General features: G+C 44.1%; 1 protein-coding gene across 1 annotated transcript in view; it reads left to right on the top strand.

The window, feature by feature from the left end:
• Positions 1-24903, top strand: part of LOC114685273 (liprin-beta-2-like) — a 162284-nt gene that overhangs the window by 62408 nt on the left and 74973 nt on the right. The window contains 1 exon segment of the mRNA XM_037204360.1: positions 5600-5814. Within this exon segment, the coding sequence (XP_037060255.1) occupies positions 5600-5814 (215 nt within the window).

Genomic DNA, 24903 nt, shown 5'->3' with positions numbered 1-24903 from the left:
GTGGAGGGGTTGGGACTCCAACCCAGCCCCAGAACCTCTACCCTACAATTTGTCTACAAGGTATGCTGGTGTAAAGAAGCCATAGAAATTATGGGAGTTGCCAATTAGTGACTGATCCAGCTTGAGAACCACACCATGAGTGGGAGCCTACCCATGACACTGCCCGAGGACCAGGACCCAGAAGTGGACAGCTCAGAGACCCAGGATTTTGCTAAACACCGACTGGCCAAAAAAAAAAAAAAGTCAATGCTGCTATACTCATAGGTGGTTGTCTAGCCCATTGTCAACAGAGAGGCTTCATCCAGCAACTGTTGGAAACAGGTTCAGAGACCCACAGCCAAACATTAGTTGGACTTGGGGAATCCTGCAGAAGAGGGGGAGGAAGGATTGTAGGAGCCAGAGGGGTCAAGGACACCACAAGAAAACTCATAGAATCAAAAATTAACCTGGGCTCCTAGGGGCTCACAGAGATTGAACCACCAACCAGAGAGCCTGCACGGGACTGACTTAAACCCTCTGCACATATGCTACAGTTGTGTAGCTTAATCTACTTGTGGGACTTGTAACAATTGGAGCTGGGGCTGTCTCTGACTCTGTTACTTGCTTTTGGGATCTTTTCTTCCTACTGGGTTGCCTTGTCCAGCCTCAGTAGGAGAGGAGGTACCTAGACTTATTGCAACTTGATATGCCATGTCTGGCTGATATACATGGGAGGCCTGCTCTTTTCTGAAGATAATGGAGGAGGAGTGGATGGGTGCAGGGAGGGGAGGTTGCAGGGAGGGGAAACTGTGATTGGGCTGGAAAAAAAACAATAAAAAAATAGAATGCTTAACAATATTTTTATGTGATTAAAAATTCTATACTTCTATTTTGTCTTATCCTCAACAATTATTTGAACATTAAATTAAATAAAATTACTATATAGTAGATTTGGGTTTTGCTTCTTAAAATAAGAATTCTCAGCTAGCCTTTGTAGTCATCAAAAACTAGCATTGGTTGAGTGACCTTTCTAATGCCATAGTCTCCACTTTGGCTTCATTTTAGAATGCTGAGAACCTTTTCCTTACTCTAGATCATATCTGAGACCAATGAAATTCAGCTCTCTGAAGTGTATCTGGAGTTGGCAAAACTCCCCTATGAATTCTGTGAGCATCCAAAGTTCCACCTTTGTGCTGACTTATATTCCCTATCTAGGACTTCATTATTCAAGATAATGTAATACTGCCTTCCCAGAGAGGCACTTGGTTTTAGCACTTGAATATAAGTTGAATCACCTTTTTCTGAGAAGTAATTCAAGAGGGAATCCTTTGACATATAAACGGGCATATCCAGGATTAAGGCACACAATCTCTTATTTGCTGTATGTGTTTTTTTATTTTGACGTGTGGTTGTAATTTTGTTTAGGGAATATGCAGGGAATATGTGTGTCATGGGGAGTTGAGCCCTCTGGGAGATTGTGCCTTTGGCAGTGTTTAGCACACACTCTGGACCATTGTGTGTGTTGTATACTGATTCTTTTGTGGGGATTTTTAGGAAAGAATGCATGGTAGGCATTTGGCCTGCACTTGTGGTATGCAGAGACCTGTAGTTTGCATTTCTCACAGTGTGAGGGTATGCATGGCTTTACAGACATGCCTGGGGCTCTGCATGTTTCTCTGCCATGGGCGAATTTTTTTTCAGAGCCCCTGAAAGAAACAGATAATACTTATGGCTACTGTCTTTACAGACTTCACTCAGCTTACTGCTCTCACCCCTTACAGAAGCCCCAGCCCTAATCCTGGGCCCTTCCTCTGTCTGGGTCTTTTTTCTGAGATGTCCTAGAGTCAGTTTGAACTTATTTCATCATTCAGGTTTTTTTTTTTTCCCCCCCAGTCCCCAAGGTTTTAATTTTTCTTTCGAGTATATCTCTGAGTTGGGAGTCTGTTTCAGCTTTTCTTCTTGTTCATTGTGAGTGAAGGGGACTCCTGGTAGTTTGGTCTGCCCACTTGCCAGGAGATCCCCTCAGACTTTGCATGCTTTCCAACAGATCATGTGACCCAGCCACAGATCTCTGAGATTGTTTGAAAATATATCAGTTCTTCACTTGTACAATTACTGAGTGAAATAAAGGTCATCAGGGCACAGGGAGAGAATGTGTCCGTATTCACTCACTCCGAAAGTGTTTAAAGAAGGGCTAGAGGGCTGAGATGATGACTCAGCGAGTAAATGTCTGATGGGTAAGCATAAAGACTTGAGGTCAGATCTCCAGCACCCATGTAAAAGCCAGGCATAGTGCATGCACATCTGTAATTGCCGTGCTGGGTAGGGCTGAGGAGGTAGAGGGGCAGGTGGATGCCAGAGCTCACTGGCTGGCCAGTCAAGCTGAAGTGGTGAGCTCAAAAAAAGCAATAGAGGAACATACCCAGTGTTGATTTCTGGCCCACATATGAGCACACTTGATACATACATACATACACACATGTACCGCTCCTCCCCACACACAATTGAAATCTCTTGTGCTGGCACTGTGTAATATCCAGTATGGATTTAGAAAGCATGTTTAAACCTGGAGTACCTGTGCATAAGCTAAATGCCAAGTTGCAATCTCTCACTTATGAAAGTCATTGCCAACATTTAAAAATTATTCTTTCTATCTATGTATATATGTTTAAATATCTATACATAGTAATTATATTTTCTTAAAAAAATTTTAAATTATCTTTTGTGTATGGGTGTTTTGCCTACAGGTACATCTGTGTACCACATGCATGCTGTGCCCATGGAAGCCAGAAGAGGGCATCAGATCCCCTGGGACTGGAGTTATAGATGGTTGTGAGGGGTCATATGAGTGTTGGGGATTGAACCAGGTCCACTGGGAGAGCAGCCAGTGCTTTTAACCACTGAGCCATCTCTTTACCCATTTAATGATATATTTTACAAATGAGTATAAGACTCCATGTTTCTGGTTCTTTGGATAGTCATTTCATACACCCCATGTTTCCAGAATTAGCACACTATTGAGATCATTATTGTGTGTTTATCTTTGATGAACATCTGGTTGAATTTCCTTAGGTTAGATTTGTAAAATTGGAATTGCTAGTTGAAAAGTATGAATATTTTTACAGTATCTGCCAAACTGCATATTACAAAGAATTGGGCCAGTTTTTATGTCCCTTAGCAGGCTCTGAGCATTCTCAGTGTGTGCTCGTCAACACTGATCGTTGCATTTTCAACTTCAATTATTTTATTAGTGAAAAAATGAACTCCCATTTTTAAATATTCCATGAACTACCCAGAAAACACTTTATTTCTATATTTTAATTTTCTATTTGTGTTTTTGTAGATGTCTCAGAGTTAGCTGTGTAAATCCCTATGCCTGTTTTGTGTGTAAGAAGTGAATTGGGACCTTTTTTTTCAACTGATTTATACCATGTCTCTTATATGAAGGATCTATTAATGTTTATTATAATTGTTACAAGTAGTATTTTCAGACTTGTTTTATGTAGCAGAAATTAATTTTATATAATAGGCATACAGTGTTTTGTTATATTTTGCTCAATTACTCTTATGTCTATCAAATCTTAATCTAACCCAATTTTCATCTATTCCTTTATACTCTTATACTTTAATATTTATATATAATACTCATCTCTCTAAATTTTATTTTTGTATGTGCTATGAAATACCCAACGGTCACATCATCATGTAAAATTAGTAAAAACCGCTGAATTTTCAGTCTTTTTCAGCCCAACTCAAATATACTTCACCTGTATGAAACTCTGCAGTTAGACTGTGTGGCGTGCAAGATGGCTCAGTGGGTAAAAGCACCTGCTGTGCAAGCCCAAGGCCCTGAGCTCAGTCCCTGGACCCACAGTGGAAGGAGAAAACCAGCACCCCGAAATTATCCTGACTGTTGCACTAAATGCCACGTGGCATGCACACACACACACACACACACACACACACACACACACACACACAATTTAATTTAAAAACAGAAAAAGAGTATGCATTCAGAATGCAGAGGAATCATTATTGAGCAATTGTGTGGAGATTGGAGGGCTTGCTGAGTTTCTAACCGTTTTCTTCCCTGAGGTTTGGCTTGTGCAATTCCCAATCAGCTCTAAATTGGGTATGTAGGAGCCAGAAAGTGCTGAGCATACACCAGAGCATGGATACTTGTGCTGTCTCCTAGTTCCCCAGAGCCTGACTTGTTTGTGGATTGTGACCTACGATTCCTTCTGTCATATATTTTCAGAAGGCAGACTGGCAATCAAATGCTGTGGTAATTGTTTCCTTCTGTGTGGATTTTTCCTTCCCAAACTGCTTGGCAAGGACTATGGTGGCTTCTCAGAGTGTAAAAGGACCAGGATTTAGATGCCATACCCGTAGTGGCCCATCAGCTCCCATTTTCCAGGATAGTCCTAACTTTAGGTAGCTTATCCTGTTGTCCTTTACAATCCAAATGCCCTAAAAAAATCATCCTTTAACCTACATTTTACAAAGTATCTCTTACAGCTGAAAGCACAGAATTCCTTTGTCAGACTCTGTGAGGTCAGTTTGGGCTTTTCTGTAGTTGAATGATAGGGTGTAGAAAGACACAAACAGTCTTATTTTAGACATACTAAATTAAAAGGAACTGACCCCACATCCCAGATCTCTGAGGAAATCCAGGCACTCATTTCTTTCTCTTTATCTATCCACTTGAGTATATGTGGAGTCATTTGCATGAATTGCATTTCAACATCTAGTGGGTGCTGGGAACTCAGCTATGCCTGGCATAGACTCTGTTCTCAGAGTCCATACAGTCCGTCATGGGGAGATGGGCTGTGGCTGTGCACAGGAACTAATACAGTTTTAATACAACAATCTCCCAATTACGGCACCCAGAAAGATTCTACTTCTCTATAATCCATCACCAGAATGACTATAGTAATCCTTGTCCATAACTGTGGTCAACTAACCCAACTAACTCAGATCAGCTCTACCATTTGTTTCTTTATAATTCCTTAATTGTGTGATAGTGTTCCATAGGGATGGCTCGTCTGGATTTGGAGGACCCAGGATGTCTTCATTCACAAGTCTGTTACCACAGTGAGATGACTCACGGTGACAGTTGGGCTGTCTTTTCTACAGAATAGGTGGCCTTTGTTACAAGGTGATTGGCATTGGAGAGGAAGAGCAGGAGCTGTCAGTCCTCTTAAGCCCCAGACCCAGCATTAGCCATGGTGTTCTAGTAATAGTAGTGACCAGGCCAGCCCAGGGAGAGGAATGCCCTTAAGGGAATGGGAGGGGTTTGGAGTGGTCATCTGTGCAGTCTGACACTGACTTAAAAGAAAACAAATATATTTGTAAGAACTAAAGAATTGGGTCATATTGATTTTGGTCACTGGTGAGGGCTGGCTGTATTTTATCAGTTGTCTTCATGTGCAAGCTTTGTATGTCAGGCTCAACAGGCTGTATTCACCTCTATGGACTTCTCTTCCTACCATTCCATGGTGAGGCAGGAATGATCCTCCAGCTCTTCTCCCCCACTTCTCACTGTCTTTGCTCTTGATAAAGTCACTGACTGTGTCATCCACTTTTTTAAAACAAGATCTTCTCCTCCTTTTTGTTCCAGGCACTAAAACAGTTGCAGATATTAGTGATGGTACTTGTGAGCCTGGGTTGTCTTCTCCATCCTCCTGCGTGAACTCTATACCAGTGCTCCATCTCATTGAGGACCTGAGACTGGCCTTGGAGATGTTGGCCCTTCCTCAGGAGAGAGAAGCCCTTGTGAGCCAAATCCCTGGCCCAACGGCTGCTTACATAAAGGAGTGGTTTGAGGACAGCTTGGTGAGTGTGGGTCCATAGCCTGATAAGGGAATTATGGGACACATAATTATGTAGCAATGGAATGTATCCAACTGCTTTCCCATAGAGATGGGCAGGTCAATGTGTAGGGAATTCATATTACCTGGGAATGGGTAAGATAAGGAGCTAGGTCATTGAGGTCAACTGGGATGTAGCCATTGGAGGGTAGAGGAGGATGCTGGGAAGCCAGAGAAGGAATAAGAGGGAATGAAGGAGGGTGCACTCTTTTGGCCATCTAAGCTCAATTTGAGGAAAAAGGCTGGGGCACAGTCTTTAAATGCTAGAGTCCTGCAGACCTGTTCAGAATTAGAAAATGTGCAGAGGTAGGAGGTAGGAACACAACATCAAATTGGGAGGGAAAGGTTGATCTTGGAAGTTGAGACATCCTTATCCGTAAATCATATCATTTATGACTAAACAGTCTCCATTCCAGATGTCCTAACCTCCTTTCTGTTCTAGAGGGATCTGTCAGTGCATCTCATGCCTTCGTCAACACTGAACAGTTCCTCATTATCTCCATTACATGTGTTATTCAGTATTTTCATTATATAAGCTGTCTGCCTGTATCATGTACCTGTATCAGGGTCGTAGGCAGTATAATGATTTCCCAAAGATGCCTTTGTAACAATGGCCAGGATCTGTGAATATGTCTGTGACCTTAAACATGAAAGGGAAGTAGGAACAGTTTCAAATAAACTAACCTGAAAAATAGGGAGCACAGCTTCAGCTGTTCAGGTAGGCCCAGTGTAATCACAAGAGTCCTTATAAACACATCCTGTTCTGTCCTCTAAGTTCTTTTATGAGTCCCCAGGGCCTTATTTTTGCTGGCTCCCTTTCAGCTTCGTCTAGAAGTTTACCATCACAGAGTCGGGAGATTTATTGTCAGTTCTTTCTTAATAGAAGTCCTATCTGTCCATACTTCAGCAGTTTCTTGTCTTTCTTCTTCACTGTACAGTTTACAATGAACATAAGTGTCCCTTGATCATCTTAAATGGCTGCACTGTCATTTACATTACAGTCTTTCTGATACTGTCATTTAGATTATTTTAAGTCTTTCACCATATGTGACTATCCATTTCTGATCTAGAATTTTCTAGCAGTATAATTGCAGAGATCAACTAGGGTCATCATCTAAAATATAAAATGTCCAATTAAATTTGATTTTAGATAAACAGTGAATGACAGTGATCAAGTATGCCCCCGAGCAGTTGGCTAAACCTGGCAATCATAATCCAAGAATGTTAATATCTTTAAGTCTGATATATTTTTCTAAATCTCTTTTCAGAAGAATTTCATTGTCTTTATTTTCTTTCTTTTTTTTTGTTTTTTGTTTTTTGTTTTTTCAAGACAGGGTTACTCTGTGTAGCTTTGTGCTTTTCCTGGAACTCACTTTGGAGACCAGGCTGGCCTCAAACTCACAGAGATCCACCTGCCTCTACCTCCCAAGTGCTGGGATTAAAGGCATGCACCACCACCACCCAGCCCATTGTCTTTATTTTCATTGGCCAATTGGAAGCAAGTCTATTCCATGTTATCCTGACATCAGAAATAATCACCAAGATTAAAAAATGGCTTTAGCAGTTTCATAAGGGAAATTATTTTACTGCTGTTTTTGTACATTTCTTTCTTTAGTGAGAAGGCTAAACTTTTTATTAGCTTATGAGTATTCTCTAGTTTCTAAGTTTTTAATCTCATACCCTGCATGAAAAAAAATCCATATATATATACATGATCACATATGATTTTTTTTGTTAATGTAGTTAAATTATCAAAGTGAGGTGTTCAAATGGAGGAATTGAAAGGATAAGTCCAAAAATAGTTCTAAATGTTCTTCCCACACAACTTTGCTATCACCTTAACCCCTTGGACAGGGCTATTCTGCTCTCTGTTCACCTCTTGTGTTCATTGTTCTATAGGTGTTTTGGTGTTACCATATTGAAATGACCTGTTTTATTTAGACATAGATTTTCTTAAGTGCTGTGCTTTTCAAACCATAGGGTTTTAGAAGGTTCTAGTTATTAAATCCATCATTCTTAACTGTTGGAGTCCCTTCTCTTCCTCATAGCCCTACAGAGGCCTGACTTAACCTCACTTCAGATAACTGTTAGGCACCTGTTCCTCCCTCCAGTAGGTTCATGGTTTGACTTCCATGTGACTGTTCACTTAAATTCATCAGTATTTTTAATGAGTGGCATGAAAAAAGTTGATCTAACTTTTAAAATATTTTGGGGGAATACATTAAAAATAATTTGTTCTAAATGTAGTCAATGTGTTGCTTGGGGAAACATCTTGTGTTTTCAGATGTGCACAGTTTTTAGGGGCTGATTATTTACAATGACTGCAGAATTTGCTATTTAAGACAGATTTCCCTAAAAGCTATTTATTGCATTCATAAATCTTTTAGAGTAATTATGCCCATCAGCCACATATGAATGGTGTACTTTTCAGGGGTCAGAAGTTCATATAAACATTCCAAGAAACCAGAGCTGCATGTTAAGGGTTTGATTCTGAGCAGAAATGACCTGTCTGCATTTCAGGTCTGGCTGACCTAAAGACAGTTTACACTCTGGCTTTACACACATTCCACACTAGGTCTTCCCTGTACAGCCACAAAATTCAGAGCAGTGAACAGTTCCGTAAGTGCTTTAGATTGGTTCTTTCGGAGAAAAACTTGCCACACAACTTTTGGTCTATTTTTCACAAGCAGCTTGTGAAAAAATGTAGACTTTAGATCAGGCACTAAACTACCTTAAAGTGATTCATTAAAGTTTAGAAAGCTTTGCTTTAATCACTGAGACTCCACTTGATTTTATTTTAAGATCCCTTTTTGTTTAGTCAGGATCTATGTAATCCTTGCTGATCTGGAACTTGTGATGTAGACCAGGATGGCCTTGAATTCATAAAAATATGCCTGCTCTGCCTCCTGAAAGCTGGGACTAAAGGTGTGTGCCATCACACCCAGGTGTTTTTGTTTGTCTGTCTGTTTGTTTTTTTGTGTGTATGCTCTTAGGTGGATTAGGATTGGAGTTGGAATGAGAGAGGTAATTTGAGGGACAAGGCAAGACTGACGCATGCCTCCTGCTCAACACAGGCTGTGCGGCATGTGTGTGTTTGTACCATTCTCTCCTGCAGACAGACTGACTCTGTCACACGCCTCAGAGTTCCTGTTTTGTTGGAACAATTAGCCATCTGACATGGTCCATCTCTGTCTGATAACATCACTATCTTTTTTACTTTCTTCAACAAAGCAGTGCCAATAGTAGGGTTTGGATCACTAGAAAAAGTGGAGAGAGGCTAGGCCTGCCCTTCTGAAATCACTGGCTCTAGATAACTTCAAAAGCTCTGACTTCTCCCATCTTCCTGTCCCACCATGTCTCAGGGCTGGATTTTCCTTAGGTGTATCCTCCATCCATGCCTGATAGATACAACTATATAGCTCTGTTCAGAGTTGATCAATTTCTTCTTATTCTTCTGAAGAGTATGTCCATTTTTATTTGTTTTTGATTAAGGGTGGAAATGTTTTTTCTGAATCCCTCCAGCAGGCTTCCCATTAGTTCAGTGGCCAGGATGCTGCTGAAGCATCAGAAGAAGCTGAGAAAGAAAAATAGGGCATTAGACCAAGAACAAATTGGGTAACCCTCATCAAGAAATCAGAAAGTTTCAGTTAAGGAGCATTTTGGATTTCAGGTTTTTTGAAATCTTATTTCACTTTTCTTGATTAAGGATGCTTGACCAGTAAGTTCTGTGTAAATAATAAAAAGAAATCCTTTTTCTAAAAAAGCAAAATCAAAACCAACTAAAATACTGCCAGTCCTAAGCATTTCAGACAAGAACAATTAATTTACCCTCCATTGACTTCAGTTAGTCATAATAAGTAGTCCAAGGTGAGCTGAGGCCTGACTTGGAGGGATGGCTACTGTCAGAAAGGAAAAGAGTAGAGGGAAAGAATGGCCTCTAGGCAGACATCCCCAAATGTCTATGGCAAATACACATGCACGCACGCACGCATGTACACACACACACACACACGTTTATTCTTCTAGTTAACCAACAAGTCATTTCTGTATTTCCTTTTTATATTTTATTTTTGATACAGGTTTTTATGATAAGTATGTACCACCACACTTAGTTTTAGGTGATGTTGGTTATTAGACCCAGAACCTGGTACATACTAGCAAGTTCTTTGCCAACTGAGCTACATCCCTAGTACCTTCCTCCATTAAAACAATCAAACAAAATCTCAAATCCCAACCTCATTGACTTGCTAAATAACTTTGGAGCTATATCCTCCAGGCACATAAAAATACTAGGAACCAATGAAATAGAAATGTAAAACTTGAAACAATTACATTTATTTGTGAGTGCCTGTGTGCATGTTTATGTGTAAGAGTGCGTGTGTGCCATAGCATGCATGTGGAGGTCAGGGAACAACCTTGGGCAGTGATTTTCACCTTTCGTCTTGTTTCTAAGACAGGATCTCTCTTGCTTGTCACTGTCTGAATACCTCAGGCTTTCTGACCCATAAGCTAACAAGGGATTCTCTTTTTCTCTTCTGCCTCCCCATCTCACTATAGATGTGCTCTGATTACGGATACATACCATATCTGACCTTTACATAGGTTCTGGGGATCTGAACTCAGGTCATCAGGCTTGCACAGAAAGTATTTTTACTCCCCTGAGCCATATCCCTGATCCAAATGTAAAAATTCAACGGAGCTGTAAATTAGCTACTGTTTTGTCAAATGATCCTTGCTAAGATTCAGTGAACTCTGGCCAGAGAGGAAGGGTTGTTGTCATGGGAAGTGTGGTCTCCTGCCGCTGTTCTTCAGGAATGCTAGTTCTCCAGACACCATAGGGTCCCTAAGATAAAGGGGCTTGCTAGCGTGTAACGCTGTGTGTGGGGGAGTGACTGCTAGTTAGAATAGGACCAATTGACTGGAGCTGGGCCTGCCTTTCATTTATGGCTTAGATGGAAAGGGCATTCCTGGTCCTGCTGCATCAGAGTGGACAACTGGGTATGTTTGAATGTAGGGCTTGTTCTCTTCCTGTTGGGTCTCACTAGGGCTGAAACACAGCTGTAGCAACATGGCCAGCTCTTGTTGGCCAGACTCTGCCAGGGTTACCTCCAAGAGTAACAGACCTGCGCAAGATTAATGAATACTGAGCTGTAAGTTTCTAGAGCTCTCTGGCCTAGACTCTTGGCAGGAAGTGGGTTGGGAAGTGGGCTCCAGGCTTGGAAGGGCATGTGCAGAACTCTCTGACCGGGATTTGTCTCTGGGGTCTCAGTGAAACAAGGAGCAAGAGGTTTGGATTTCCTTGGAGTCCATGTCTGAATTCTGGACCTACTTGTGGAAAGCTAATTGACAAGGCTTTTGTACAAGGAATTTCTTGGAGTCTGAGGCACGTTGAAGCTGTCTGTAGAGAGGTTTAAGTGAGATGCTCCCAGCTATCCTCTGGGTAACAGAAATGTTACCTTCAGGAGATAGGACGGTAGTCATTTATGTTTGGTGGACAGTGTGAAGCTGGGCTCAGTGCTCATAGAAGATGCAGCCAGGACCTGCCGCTGGGAATTTGAACAATCTGTCTTGTGATGAAAATCGAGCTGATTTCCATATAGGGCACCTTCCTTTTCTCTATGCTGTGGTGAGGTACAAGTTGATGTCCCTCAGGAGGATGGAGCTATAAGAGCTCCCAAGCCTCACCAGACAGTCCTGAAGCCAAGAAAGGAGATGTTCCTTAGAGACTTGAGGTATACCACAGGCAAGAAAGGCTTGGTATCACTCGGGCTGCTCCTGGGACTTTTGGCTGTGCCTCAAGAGAGCGCTCATGTGGTCTGCAAGGGGCTTGTCTACTTCATACCTGTTTGCTTGGCTGGGTAAAGTTTTGATGATGTGGTCAGCTTGGCTCTATGTGGAGCCTTCTAAAGAGCTTAGCTATCCAGAGTCAAGCATTCAGCTAGGGGAACAGACCCATTTGCTGCCGTAGAGCTGATGTGAGCCCCAGAGCCAGTAGTCTCCAGATGGAGCAGCAATGGGTGTTTCTCTAACATTTTGGTACACAGACACCCCTCATCTGCCAACAACTGGTATATCCTGCTGTTTGATATTGTGGATATGGGCCAAGGAGATCCTTGGTGAATGTTCAAGATGAAGTCAGAGAAGGGTCAGGGAAGCCCGGCAACAGCAAAGCAAAGTGAGGACAAGTCAAGGCAGCACCAAGTTGCAGGATGTGGGCCAGTGGTTGGCAGAGACTCCAAGCAACTGCTGTTCTCTTTGGAACTGGAACACATGCACACCCCCAAACCTCACCCCAGAAGCCCAAGCTTTCCTTTGTAATATAGCAGGTGTTCAGGTAAGTGAGCCTAGGCACGTGAAAGCAAGCTGAACCAAGGCAAGGTGAGTATAGGAGGTAGGAAGTTTAAAAGGTCAGTGCTCTGTCTCCTGAGACTCAGTTTCCCTACTGGAAATAGCAACCTAGTTTCAGTATTTATAAGATCTGGCCAAGCTAGCTTGCTTTCTTCCTGCCTGTCTGCATTTATGTAGAAGGGTTTTATGTAGCCCATGCTAGGCCTGCAACTCACTGCATAGCTGAGAATTAGCTTAACATTTTGATCTTCATGTTTCCACCTCTCAAATGCTAGGGTTATAGGCCTGTGTCACCATTCCAGGGATATTTAGTGGTGGGAATGCCAGGGTTTTATGTATGCCAGGCAAACATTCTACCAGCTGAGCTGTTTCCCCAGCCCCCATGGATAAGCATTTTATGCAGTGTTTTATTCTGGGGGCTGGATCAACAGGCCTCCTTTGAAACACCAGCCTTGGTCTTAGTCCAGATCTCTTAGTTTCCAAAGTGAAGACAGTTTAGGGAGCCTTAGCTGAGGCTTGTATCTCAAGAACAGTGCAGAGACCTGTCTTGTGTGGGTAGCCTCTGCTTGCGTGGGCAGCCTCTGCTGAGAACGCTGGCAGGCCCCATGTAGGGTATGTGTGCACCTCTGAAATCTTAACTAGTTAGTGCAGGCCCCCTCACATAGCTTTTGAATTAGTCTCTCAACAAAGAAAGAGATCAGGCTTTGGAAGAGGCCTGGCCTCCTCCCTCATCAGCCCCCAGCCACCTTATTACAGATGTGGCTTCTTCAGTTCCAGCTCCTCACACAGAACCTTGAGCTTCCTCCCTGCCACATTCAGTTTGCAATCCTTCACTTGGCCAAAGAAGCAAAGTCTGTTTTCCACATTGGAAAGCTAGAGGCGATTCAGGAAAGGTAGGCAAGAAAGCTGCTTCATGGGTTATAAAACGTGAGCCTGGGTTTCTCTTGCCACGTGATTCATTTCTCTGTCACCATTCTCCAGCAGGACCAAAATACAGGTCTAGATATGCTTCTATTGAACATTCTAATTGTACAAAGCTACAGGCAGGGGATTTATAGGGAAACCTTTTCTCCTGGGTTTTAAAAAGAGGACATAGGGATGCCATTCAGTGACTATAGCTTGATAGTAGAGTGCATGCTTAGAATATATGAGACCTTGGGCTTGATTCTCAGTGTGATTGGTGTACACACACACACACACACACACACACACACACACACACACACACACACACACACTTTGAGGAGTACTTAGTTTTGTAGACCAAAAAAGGTGCAGCATACGTGAGCTAATTTCCAAGGTGTGTTTTGTACCTCTCCTATGGCAAGATATAGTGTGCAGTTGAGTGAACTCTCAGAAATAAGTAGGGATCAGTCTCCTCCCACCCACCCCAATCCCTGGGCAGGCCCTGGTGGACAGAGGGCCCTGATGGTGCTTTATCCATGTGCAGTACTTCAGGAAACCAGTAGGTGGGAGTCAGGGACAAAAGCTAGACTGTCTAAAGGCTGAGGACGAGGGATCATCAGATCATGGGTTTTATAAGAGAAAATAGTCTGGATTTTTGTTTTTCCTTTTTCCAGTGAGGCTGAGCAGTGCATCTGGGTCAGCCGAAAGCAAGACTCTTTTCTCATTTTCCTTAGAAACCAGTGGACAAACAGCTGGCAGGGAAGGCGCCATTGTGGGGCTGGGGAAGAAGAGACGGGCTGCCTAGGCCTGGGCCCAGGAGCATAGATTTGACCTTTCCCTTGTTAGTAGCAAGAAAGCCTCTCCAGGCTCCTTGACCCTTGTTCCTTTCACCAGGGCACCGGAGGATGGCTCTCCACATTCCAGGGGGCATTTCCAGGGCCACGTGGTGTCTGTCAGCCCTGCCCTAGAAACACTCCTTGTGCCTTGGGGGGTTATGAACACAGTTTTCCTGGCACAATAACCAATGTTTGAGGGACTCTCAGTTATTGCAGATTTAACAGTTGTACTTTTTTTCTCCCTGGGTTTTTATTGCTGCCCCCTCCTCCCTAAGCAAGTAAATTCTAGCAATCTGGATCCTTTCAGGACCTGACCAAAAGAGACTGCTTCAGCCCCCAGGAACCAGTGTTTATAAATGGCCAAGAATGTACAAACATTGGTGAAATAGCAAATAAATCTTGCCCTCTGAGTTTCCTGCCTCAGGCCCAGGGGACGTGGTAGAGGATGTTGCCAGGTTAGCATGACTTGAGGTCTAAGCATGTAGACATCCACTTACCCTCAGCCCGCAAAGAAGGCCTGTCAGATATACTGCTCAGAGCCTTCGGCCCCCTTAGCTCTGCTGTGGCTGGCAGGCCAGCCACAGGAATTCCTTCTCCCAGTCCTAAGTTCTTTGAGGAACTTCTGGAAGTGGGTTTCTTATTTTATACTACTCCAGGTGTGGTCCTGGGAGTAGCTATGTGACTGTCTCCCTGGAAGCCTCTTAGCAATTAAATGCAGGCTCCATACCTACTGTGCTGGTCAGAGTTGGCATTTTCAGTACAAGTCCCTTCAACCAAGATTCGGCAGCTTAGTCCTAACCTAGAGGTTTGTGAACTCTGGCCTATATTTGGCCTATTGCCTGTTTGTTATGCCGTTGGATCAGCTAAAAATGATTTTCACATTTTAATAACTGAAGAAAAATTCACAAGAATACCTTATGATGTAGAAATGATAAAAAAATCATATTTCTGCATCTAAAGATAAGGTTTTACCAAAACTTAGCCACACTAGGCTATGACCACCTTCATGGCAAAAATAGCAGTCAAAAATGGTGAGGACTGCCTGGCTCACTGGGCTACAAATGTTTTAGCATTTGTCTCTTATCCTGACCCATTGTGGAGGTGGGTTCTCCAAGCTTGTGTATTATGGGCACATCGGTGGGTGATAGTGGTGGCCAGGATGCAAACTTAAAGTCAGGACTTTCTCCCCTGAGCTCATCCTTGTACCTTCTTGTCACAGCATGGGGTCCCTCTTTGCTTGGGTACAGCCTGTGTCTGACTGATGGTAGCGTTGGGGGTATCCTTACAACTGTCACCATGGCCCAAATGTCCTAACAGCTGTCACCATGGCTCAGAGCTGAGCCCTGTCCAGGATGCAGATGGTGGGTTGGTGGATAGTTCTGCCCTATAACATGCTACTGGCTCCTGATAGTTGGTATGAGTCAGTACTGTTTGTCAGAATGTGTTTATGGACTTATCTGATTCATTGAAGTCTGTGAAACGCGGCCCCCCCCCCGCCCCCCAAAGGGATCCTTGACCAGGATGGCCTTTGGGGTGGGTGTGGTGCAGCTGGGGTTCACCTGCAGTACTGTGAGGGAGCTCTGGCCAAGCCCCTGGAGGTTCCTGAAGTTGTAGATGCATAAGTTGCTGTGTTGCCACATCTTACTCATCCCACCCTGTCCTTCTTGTCGGCCACATGTACATGCTCTGCTCCAGATCCTTTGGAGTGCTATTTTTTGGATTTGCGCTTGAAGTGAAGTAAGTGTCGTGAAGTAGAACATGCTTTGGTGTTTTTAACAAAACAGGTAAAGACTCAGGCAAGAACCGCTGCTTGAGGACATATGTAAGTGACAAGAATTTAGCTCAGCTCCTCTGCTTTTTTCCCTCTCCTTTCCTCTCCACCCCTGCCCCTAGTCATCACTCGTGAGTTGAGTTAATATTGGCTCTGGTTTTGCTTCTTTTCTGCAAACAGGGCATTAAACCCTTATTTTCTCTTAAATAGAATATTAGTCTTTGCTTGTCTCAGTATTTGAGCCTCGTTCTTTCATTCTGAGAATGCTTAAATCTCTTCTGTATAGCAAGAATTGTACTGGGTGTGAAAGTGAAAAGAAGTGAATCAGAAATACGATGCACTTGCCACAGTCCGGCGCAGTAGAGCCTTGTCCACCGTCAGCTATAGATGCCATGGGCTGGAAATCTCAGGTCTGGGGAGGAGACCTCTAACCAGCACTGGAGGACTTAGGATGTACCAGGAGGAGTTGTCAGGGGATGCTTTCTGCCCTGATGCATCTGAGCCACCTCTCCTAGGGGGTTAGGTCAGTCGGTCGATGAGAAGTAGCTTTGTACCATTTCATTCCTGACTCATCTCCTAGCAGAAGTAAAGGCAGGCACTGAGCTCCTCAGTGGAATGTGTGAGTTTCCCTTATTCTCAGGGAGTGGGACTCTGTCTCCAAATCAGCTCCCCAGCCTCTGCACACCTTTATTACATACTGGGAAAGAATTCTTTTATCTACTCAGGGCAGGAAGTACATTTCATTTGTCTTGGTGCAGAGAAAGTGTTTGCTTACCTAATGAGTTTCTTCATTTGACTTTCTCAGGTTCCTAGAAAATAATATTTTTTTTAAAGTCCTCTCTACCCCTGTGTGCTTCTCACATTGTATTGAGGTCTGGGCAGGGAAAACAGGATTGGTTAGGGGTGGAGGGTCCTGGACCACAGTGGCACTAAGCTAGAGTGAGGGGAGGGATCCAGAGCTCATAGCAGGGCAGTGAGCCTGCTTTTTCCTTCTGGCCTCTGATCTGGGTGTGTCTGCAGCAGGAATTTACTCCTCCCTTCATGCCAGCTGCCTGCTAGAGCCCTCCTCCCCTGGCCTCTGATCTGTGACTATGCTGCTAGCCTTATTTGTGTCCTATTTTTCTGGCTTTGCTTTGTGGACTGTGGTGAGCATTGATGCCATTTATGTTGAGGGGGCTGTTGTCACCCAGTGGAGTCTTTTCTTCATGCTGGGATTTCCAGGAAAGACACAGGAAGGCCTAGCAGTCCCATGATGTGTGTCTGCAAGTCATTCACAGCAGACAGCTGAGTGCAGAGCCTTTGCATGTAACCACCATTCCCACTGCACCCACATCAAAGATCACTTTCATAATCAGTCGTAGCCAAAGGCCACACATTAAGGGTTGGGCAAGGGAGAAAAGCTGTTTTAGGGGGAGCTCTCAAAGGAGATGTCAAAGTATGAGGAGAGGAGGGGTATTGGCATCTGGGGAGTGCTAGAGGGGCACCCTGGAAAGCCAGCATATGTGACCCACCAATGGGAAAACACACAGTTCTCTCTCTCCTCCAAGCTTTCTAGACTCCTCCTTACCTGGAGCTACCCCGCAAGTCTCATGAAAGCTCACCCTTTCTAGCTCTCCAGAGGAGAGGATAGCCAGGAAGCAGTCCTGAGACTTGACAGAAGCAGTAACCCCCTGGTGTGATATGTGACCTCCAGGGAACCCAGTGGTGGTGGCTCACAGCCCAGAGCAGCACTCCCTGAGGGAGCCAGTAGTAAAGGTCTCAAGGTTGTAACAGTTGATCTCTGGTGGATAGTGCCAGCAGTGCCAAGGACAGCAGACAGCCTACCTAAGCCTGGCACACCTCTGAGCCCAGAACTGGATCTGGAGCTGCTTCTAAATCTGTACTTTTTGGAAATCCAGGCTTTCCTTGGGGCACAGCCCATGGCCCATCTGTGAGAGGGGTAGGTGTGGGCTTCAGGGAGGGTGTGTGTGTGTGTGCGTGTCTGTGTGTGTGTGTGTGTGTGTGTGTGTGTGTGTGTGTGTGTCTGTGTGTGGGAACCAGCAAGCTCCTCTGGGAGTAGTGCTTATTTTTAGTTGTCTCCCTAGTCCCAAATAAACTGAGAGCAGCTGGGAGCCTGTGGGTAAATGCAGAATGAAGCAGAGACAGGAAATCGGGGGCTCTTGGTAATGAGTTCCAGCCACGCCAGAAAGGAGAAGCCAGACAAGGCATTTTCTTCCGGACTGTTTCCCTCTGGCAGGCTCTGGTATTATCACTGAGAAGGTTCCCATTGCCCATGTGTGAGTGAGTGTACGCGTTCAAGTGTGTTTACAACTCCTGCCTCCCCTTTTGATGAGGTTTGATTGCTCTGAAGAACTCTGAAGTCAGTCTTGGTCTGTGTGTGTGTGTCCGTGTGTCTGTGTGCCTGCCTGCCTGCCTCCTGTGGGGGCGGTGGGGGAGGACCCTGGAGCAGCACCGTCAAGTCTGAGTCTTGTGTATCTGAGCCTGTTTAGGGAAAGAAAGGCTATAGGACACAGGCCAGGGAAGTAGTAGGGAAACTGGAACACAGCTTGCTGTTCCTGCGGGGGAGGGGGCAGAGGCAGGGAGGAGGAGAGGGCTTGAGCTCCAGCCAGAATAAAGGGCTTTTTCTCAACCAAGGACTCTAACTGCTGACATGGGTACCCAGCATGGATGGGGACATTGATGTTTACAAGCATTTCTCGTGGCTGAAGAGGGTAAGTGACTGGCTGCTTTGTTTGGGTCTCTCTGGAAATGAGTAAGGAGAGAGACACTTTGGGGTGTTTTGACCGTGTGTGTGTGTGTGTGTGTGTGTGTGTGTGTGTGTGTGTGTGTGTGTGAGAGAGAGAGGGGGGAGAGAGATAGGGGGAGGCATTTGTCCAGTGAACCCTGTTGTGGCCAAGTTCTTCATGAGAATCTAATTATAGACACCAAGGGAGAAAACAGGCAGCTGCCTTTGTTTCTGCCCTGACAGCCTAGTGAATGAGCCTCTGTACTGAAAGGCAAGAATAGAGTGAGGAGAGTTAAGTTATTTTAACTTGGGCTCTTAAGCATTCAGGATCTCCATACACCGTGGTCTGAAAATTCTGTCCACTGTTCTTGGATTCCAGGACACAGAGAGGAAGCTGCTACTGTCTTAAATGCCTCAATTCGGAAGTTGTTTAACTCATTCTCAGGCCTGATGTTATCCGGGGCAGAGGGTATATTTGTTGCCAGCCCAGTGAGCTTCTGTGTTTCCGGAGGAAGGCTCCAGGGTAGTTCTCTTTGCAGTGTTCTGAAGCCCAGGATTTCATTTGCACGTTGTTCATGCAATTTCTTAGGGCATGGGCATTTGTGTAGAGTGTGAGTGAGGAATGAATGAACCTAGGGGGCCAGACGGGCTTTGTACTCAGAACTTTAGTCTTCTTCTCATGTAAGATGGCCTCACATTCATTTCGTATTGAGAAATTCTAGGCTGAATATGTTTGAGAGGGAGGAAGGGAAGGAGCACCTGACAGATAAGAGGTTTGACATTGTAACTGCAGAAGGACAGGAAGTGTCCTGCTTGGAAGGGACACATAGAACTTGACTGTCAGCTTTCAGGCACTGGACTGGCTGGCTTTGTGTGTGTCCTCTGCAGCTGCAGTGCTTCATTACCAAATATTGAGCTCTTGGTACTGTGTGTACCGTAGTGAGCAAAGCTGAACCAACCTGAGAGGGAACGGGAGGCCTCACAGTCCCAGGAAAACCAATGTCAAACTGTAAGCCTGCAGTAAGGAAGGCTCAGGAGGGCTGTTGATGATTGAAGAAGAGGGTCAGGAGCCCTGTTTGAGGAAATAGTACTTCATGGAAACCTGAAAGAATAATAGGAATGAGTCAGGTGGAATATGGGATGAGAAGCATTCCAGGCCAAAGCCAGGGTGGGTGGCGCGTGTGCGAAGGTCCTAAGGCAGGCGAGTCGGGAGGGTTTCAAGACAGAGAACGCCAATGTTGCTGGACTCAGTCATGGTGGGTAGAGGCAGGCAGATGCCAGATCACATAGAGCAGCGAAGGCCATGTAGGGGCAGTAGGTGACAGTGGTTTGTAATGACTGGGTTTGTAGTGAGGAAGCAACATGGGATGTATGATGGGGTCTAATTTGTATTTTAAGAAAATCCCTGTAACTGTGATGTGGTGTGTAGTAAGCTGTGTTGGGAAATTGAGGCATCTGAGACATGATTAGAGAGTTGGATGGCCTATAGGAGTCAGCTAGTACCAGACTTCATTTAGTAAAACCCAAGACAGGCCAAGGACATTGTGAGTGCTGGTTAGTTAGTGGTCGGGCAGCCTGGTCTTGAGCCATTTTCTCTGTCTCTTGGTCCTGCTCCTTCCTCAGTTTTGGCAAATACACAGAAAATGATGGTTCAGAATGCAATAGAAATCCTGTCTGTACTCAGCCTTTGCTTTGCAGCAAGTAGGGCATCTCAGCGACCAGAGAGCATGCTGAGACACCTGAACCTTCTGAAAGGTCATCACCATCCTAAGCTTTTAAAAAGCTGTGCTAGGGAGATGCTGGAGGGAACTAGGAAAAAGCGTACTTCCCAACACTTAGTCTTTGTGTCCTCGTTTCCAAAAGGAAGCGTTTAACTGAGAGGGTCTACAAGTCACCATATGCCTGGTATAGGAACTGTAATCATAGCCTTGCACAGATGCTGTGACAGGTCCTTGGACAGAGGTTCTGTCTGTAGGTACCAATTCTGCCCACAAGGCAACATGAGAAGGTTCTGTCTCCTCCAAGATGCAGGATGTGAGCTCTGATAGACTCTCCGAGCTAGGCAACAACTTTAGAATCCCCACAGAACCCATAGCAAATATATTTTCTCTGCTTTTAGGATTTTAAGAGTTATTAACAACAGTAAATCAAACATCGAATGTTGGATGTGTCATAGGTAAAATATATTTGTAGTGGTGGGTTCCCTTCTTTACCCCAAATCCTTGGGCCAGGTTTTTTAATCTCCCCAAACCAGAAGATGCTGCTTCTCTCTGTAGCTGTGAACCTCTGGGACTCATCTTCAGTCTGGAAGAGGAAATGCAGTCTCCTCAGCTTCTTCTGCCTTTGGTTCCAATCAATACCTTTTTCATTTAATTCTTTAGTAACCTTCAAGTATATATTTCCTGGTTTTTAAAAATATTTTTTAATTTTTATTTTTTAAGCTTTATCTCCGCTGTCCTTTTCTCTAATTCCCACCTTCTCTACCTGATTCCGTTAGGCCCCTTGTTTGCAGCCATCCCTTTACTGATCTAGTCCTTCTAGGGGCCTTCCAGTCCAGGCGGTCACCACTCCCCACCTACCTTCTCATGTGCTTATTGCAGAAAACAGTTTTCTCAGAGCTTACGATTTTGAAGGTAGAAACACTGTCTCTTTCATTCTTCCATGCATAAGAGGTTGGTTCTAGAACAAGAGGTTCCTGTATGAATGGTGAGCTAGTGCACATAGTGGGAGCCTTGCCCTTTGACTTGAGACAAGAGGGTAATGTCCTACAGGTGTCAGCTAGTACTAATCCCTCATTTACCAAGCCCAAGAGAAGTCAGAACAAAGAGGGGCTCTGTGATGAGGGAGGAGCAAGCCGGAAGAAAGTATTTACGTGGAAAATAAACATCACTGGGGCCTTTGAGGGATGACAGAGTGGTGTGTACTGTTATATGTACAGGCGTACAGGTGGAGTGAGGTCTGGATTTGAATCTTGGCTTTGCCACATTTACCAGGTATGTGATCTTAGGTTGATGTACTCAAAAGCCTGAACCTGTTTTTAAATCTATAAAATAGGAGGCTTATACTAGTGTTTTCTACACAGGTCTCTTTAAGGATCAAGTAAGGTTAATGCTTATAAAATGGTTAGCATAGTGCCAATTGTGTATAGGAAGCATTCAGCAGCATGCTTAATAAGTTTAACTGCTCATGTTATTAGTAGGAAAGAGAAGCTGAAAAAGGAGCAGGTGAGAATGGACTGCTTCTTCTTCGAAGTGCATGCTAGGCCATTGACTCCTCAAGCTCTAGACTTCTCATGTTCCAGATCAAGGTTTGAAACCAAGCAAACTGAAGACTTAGAAGAGGTGGCCGCTACCTGGCCCAGCATCCCACTGATTGCTGACTGCTCAGCTGATCTCTGGTTGCCAAGTAGAAACCGCTGGGGGCTCACCCTCTAGTTCATTCTTTGAGCAGATAAAACCTAAGCACTAGGTAACTCCTGCTACAAGTACCCAGAGGCCCTCATCCTTTCCCGCTGTCTAGTTCCTGACTCACCAACATTTTCTCCATGTCATGCACTGAGATCGGTAGATCCAACCCACATAACCATGAAGCAGTCTCTGAAGAAGTCTCCTAGCAGAGTCTGTAGTACCAGCCCTCTGCTCCCTGAGCAGGAGTTCATTTTCCCAGGAAGAGAACTAAACAGTGGTGTTTTTGAAAATGTATTTAAATAGCAGTATCTTCACATTGCTTCATGGCTTCAGCACTTAGACTCTGTAAGAAAATTTCCATCCTACAATCAGTCACAAAACAGAGCCACCTGAGTTTGCCATGCAGTTTATCTTAGTTCTGTAGTAAAATGTGAATATATTTAAGCTGCAAACTTAAAATCTTATTCTATGCCATTGCAAACTCAAATGGTTGATCTAGTAGCCTGGCCACTTGGGTCAGAAGAGCTTCAAAGACAGACAGATACTGTATCTGATTCCCTTTTCATTCACTTAATCTATAATGGTCATTAGAGAAATAACCAGCAGCTCCTGTGATAGACCTCTTCTACTGGTTAACAGCACAGACCCGGAGTCCAGGCTCCTTGCATTCATATCTTACCTTTTGGGCACATTGGACAATGTGTATAACTTCCCTGGAACTCCACTATCCTGACTGTAAAATAGAAATAAATTTTTCAGTGTATTCAGTACTTAGAATACACATCGTAAATGTTAGTTGTGGGATGATCAACATCATTTGACAACCTCTGGTTACTTCAGAGCCACATGCCTAATCCTTGACTCTGAGTAGGTTTCCTAAACCTTTACTCCATGGAATCTTGTGATGTGACATCTTGCCAGGGTCTTTGGTTGAGTAGCTCGTGGGGCCCTCAAAGAAGCATAGGCATTGGTAGTTTTGATGAACTGGCAGCAGCCCTTAGGCATCCTGTGACTCAACTCTGCACTCCTGACAATGTGTTTTCCCTCTGACTCTGACTTTGCACTCTATTCTCAACTGATGTCATTACTGACTTGATGGGGACAGGGTGAGGGGCAAATTTAGATGAATTTTTCATCTTCCTTCCCCTTCACAAAGTATAACCATGCTCACAGCTGTTACTTCTGAACTTCCTTCTCTTTCATGTGGCTGGGGGTCTTCTCTCGTAGCCAGGGCTGTCCCAGTGTCTAGTCAGTCTTTTTGACCTCATCCTGCTTCAACTCTTCCTAGTCTTCTCTCATTGGCTCCCTGTCTACTCCATTGCTCTTGGAGGAAAAAAGTTTCTTTTTAGTTCTCATGGAAAAAACAAAACTATCTTTTGCACCTTCTAATTCACCTTCCTCTTATCAGTGTTCTTGGAGGAGTTAAAAACTTACTGTCTATCCTCCTCCTTCCCTGCCCTTCCTGAGCACACTCTCTTTGTCCCTGCAGTCACCTTTAAAATTCCCCTCTGCAAAGTCCTTGCTATTGTGTACTTCGTAAGCAACCCTTCTTATCTATTTCCTTCTGAATTTGTTGCCACTTTTTGAAGTCTCATGTAGCCCAAGCTGGTCCTTAACTAAATACTGAGGATGACTTGAACTTCTGATCATCCTGCTTCTACTTCCTGAGTGCTGAGATTGTAAGTGTGGACCACCATATCCTGTTTATGCAGTGCTAAGGATTGAGCCTAGAGTTGTGTGCATGCTATAGGTGAGCATCTACCAACTGACCTACAGTCCAGCCCTCCGCCTTCACCCACTTGAGGATCTTATAGGGCTACTGGCCTTTCTATAAAACACTAGCTGTATAAGAGGCACCAGTCAATTAACTCTAGTGCCTCCAGATAGCTAAATCACAGTGTTCATTCCACCCCCAACTCCCAAAACTTAGTGATGCTGCCCTGGGTCTGATGGCATTTTCAGTAATCAGTCACTGTGTATATTAGAACTGGAAAGATGAGGAAATTCTTCAGAGAGTCTCATCTTCTTCCTTTCCTCCTGGTTGTAGCATCACTCTTTCTTGGCTGTTGGCACAAATGTACAAATACCACTTCTACAGTTCAGTGCTTTAAGCTCCTTATGTATCTAGCCACCTATAATGGAAGTTTAGCAGTAGCTAGAGCTGAGCCATGTTCATAATTTGAGGAAGAGATATGCATGTTTCCAGGAGGATGATCTTGGAGCCTCACTCCACCCTTTGCTTGGAAAGCTTATGGAATTCAGAATGTCTGAAGGATAGTAATTAATCATGGTCTCAAAAGATAGCCTATCTGTCTTGGGAAGGCTATTTACAAGGGTGATGTTGTTCCCTAAGAAGTCTTTTATAGCTTTCAGACTTAATCCTGGAAGTGGGGCCTGCTCTATAAAGTCTCTTCTGCCTTTTGAAAGTAAAAGTCTATTCATCTCTTCCTTATATCCTTGCTGTTCATGTACACACATTACTTTCTCTGATAGTATTTATTATACCTGCTGTGAAGTTCAGTAATATCTTAGTCATTGAATAAATGAATGAGTGAAGTATGATGACACAAATGTTGGTTAACCAAGAAGCTATTTAATTCATTATTTGTGGACTCCGTTTGGTTTCCTAAAGGTGGGTTTTTAGATCACTGGATGATGAGAAACTGACCAGCAACACTTACCCCCCTCCCCAGTGTATGTAATTGAAAGCTAATGGAGGAGGGTAGAGGGTTCTCCTCCTCTTAGCAGCCATTAATTGCCACCCATGATTTAAGGGTGGGGTCTTGTGGGATTTCCCCTGATCACATTGAGATGTCAGCTGGTGGTGTTACTGTTTAGGTCTTGTTCAGCAGCTATATTGTTAAGATTTCATGGGTGCAGCCCCATGCCATATGTATCAGAATCTGTCTCTTCTTAGCAGACGTCCTGGTCCCCTTTGTCTTGCAATCTTTCCACTCCTTCTGCTATGTACCCTGAGCCTTAGCTGTAGAGGTCGTGTTATAGATATATCAGTTGGGGATGGGTACCACACAGTCAGTTGTTCGTGTTCTTTTTTCTCTGG

The sequence above is a fragment of the Peromyscus leucopus genome, chromosome 1 (genome assembly GCF_004664715.2).
Source record: "Peromyscus leucopus breed LL Stock chromosome 1, UCI_PerLeu_2.1, whole genome shotgun sequence".
NCBI classification, from domain to species: domain Eukaryota; kingdom Metazoa; phylum Chordata; class Mammalia; order Rodentia; family Cricetidae; genus Peromyscus; species Peromyscus leucopus.
The sequence above is the reverse complement of the archived record's forward strand: the minus strand, read 5'-3'. Positions and strand labels throughout refer to the sequence as shown.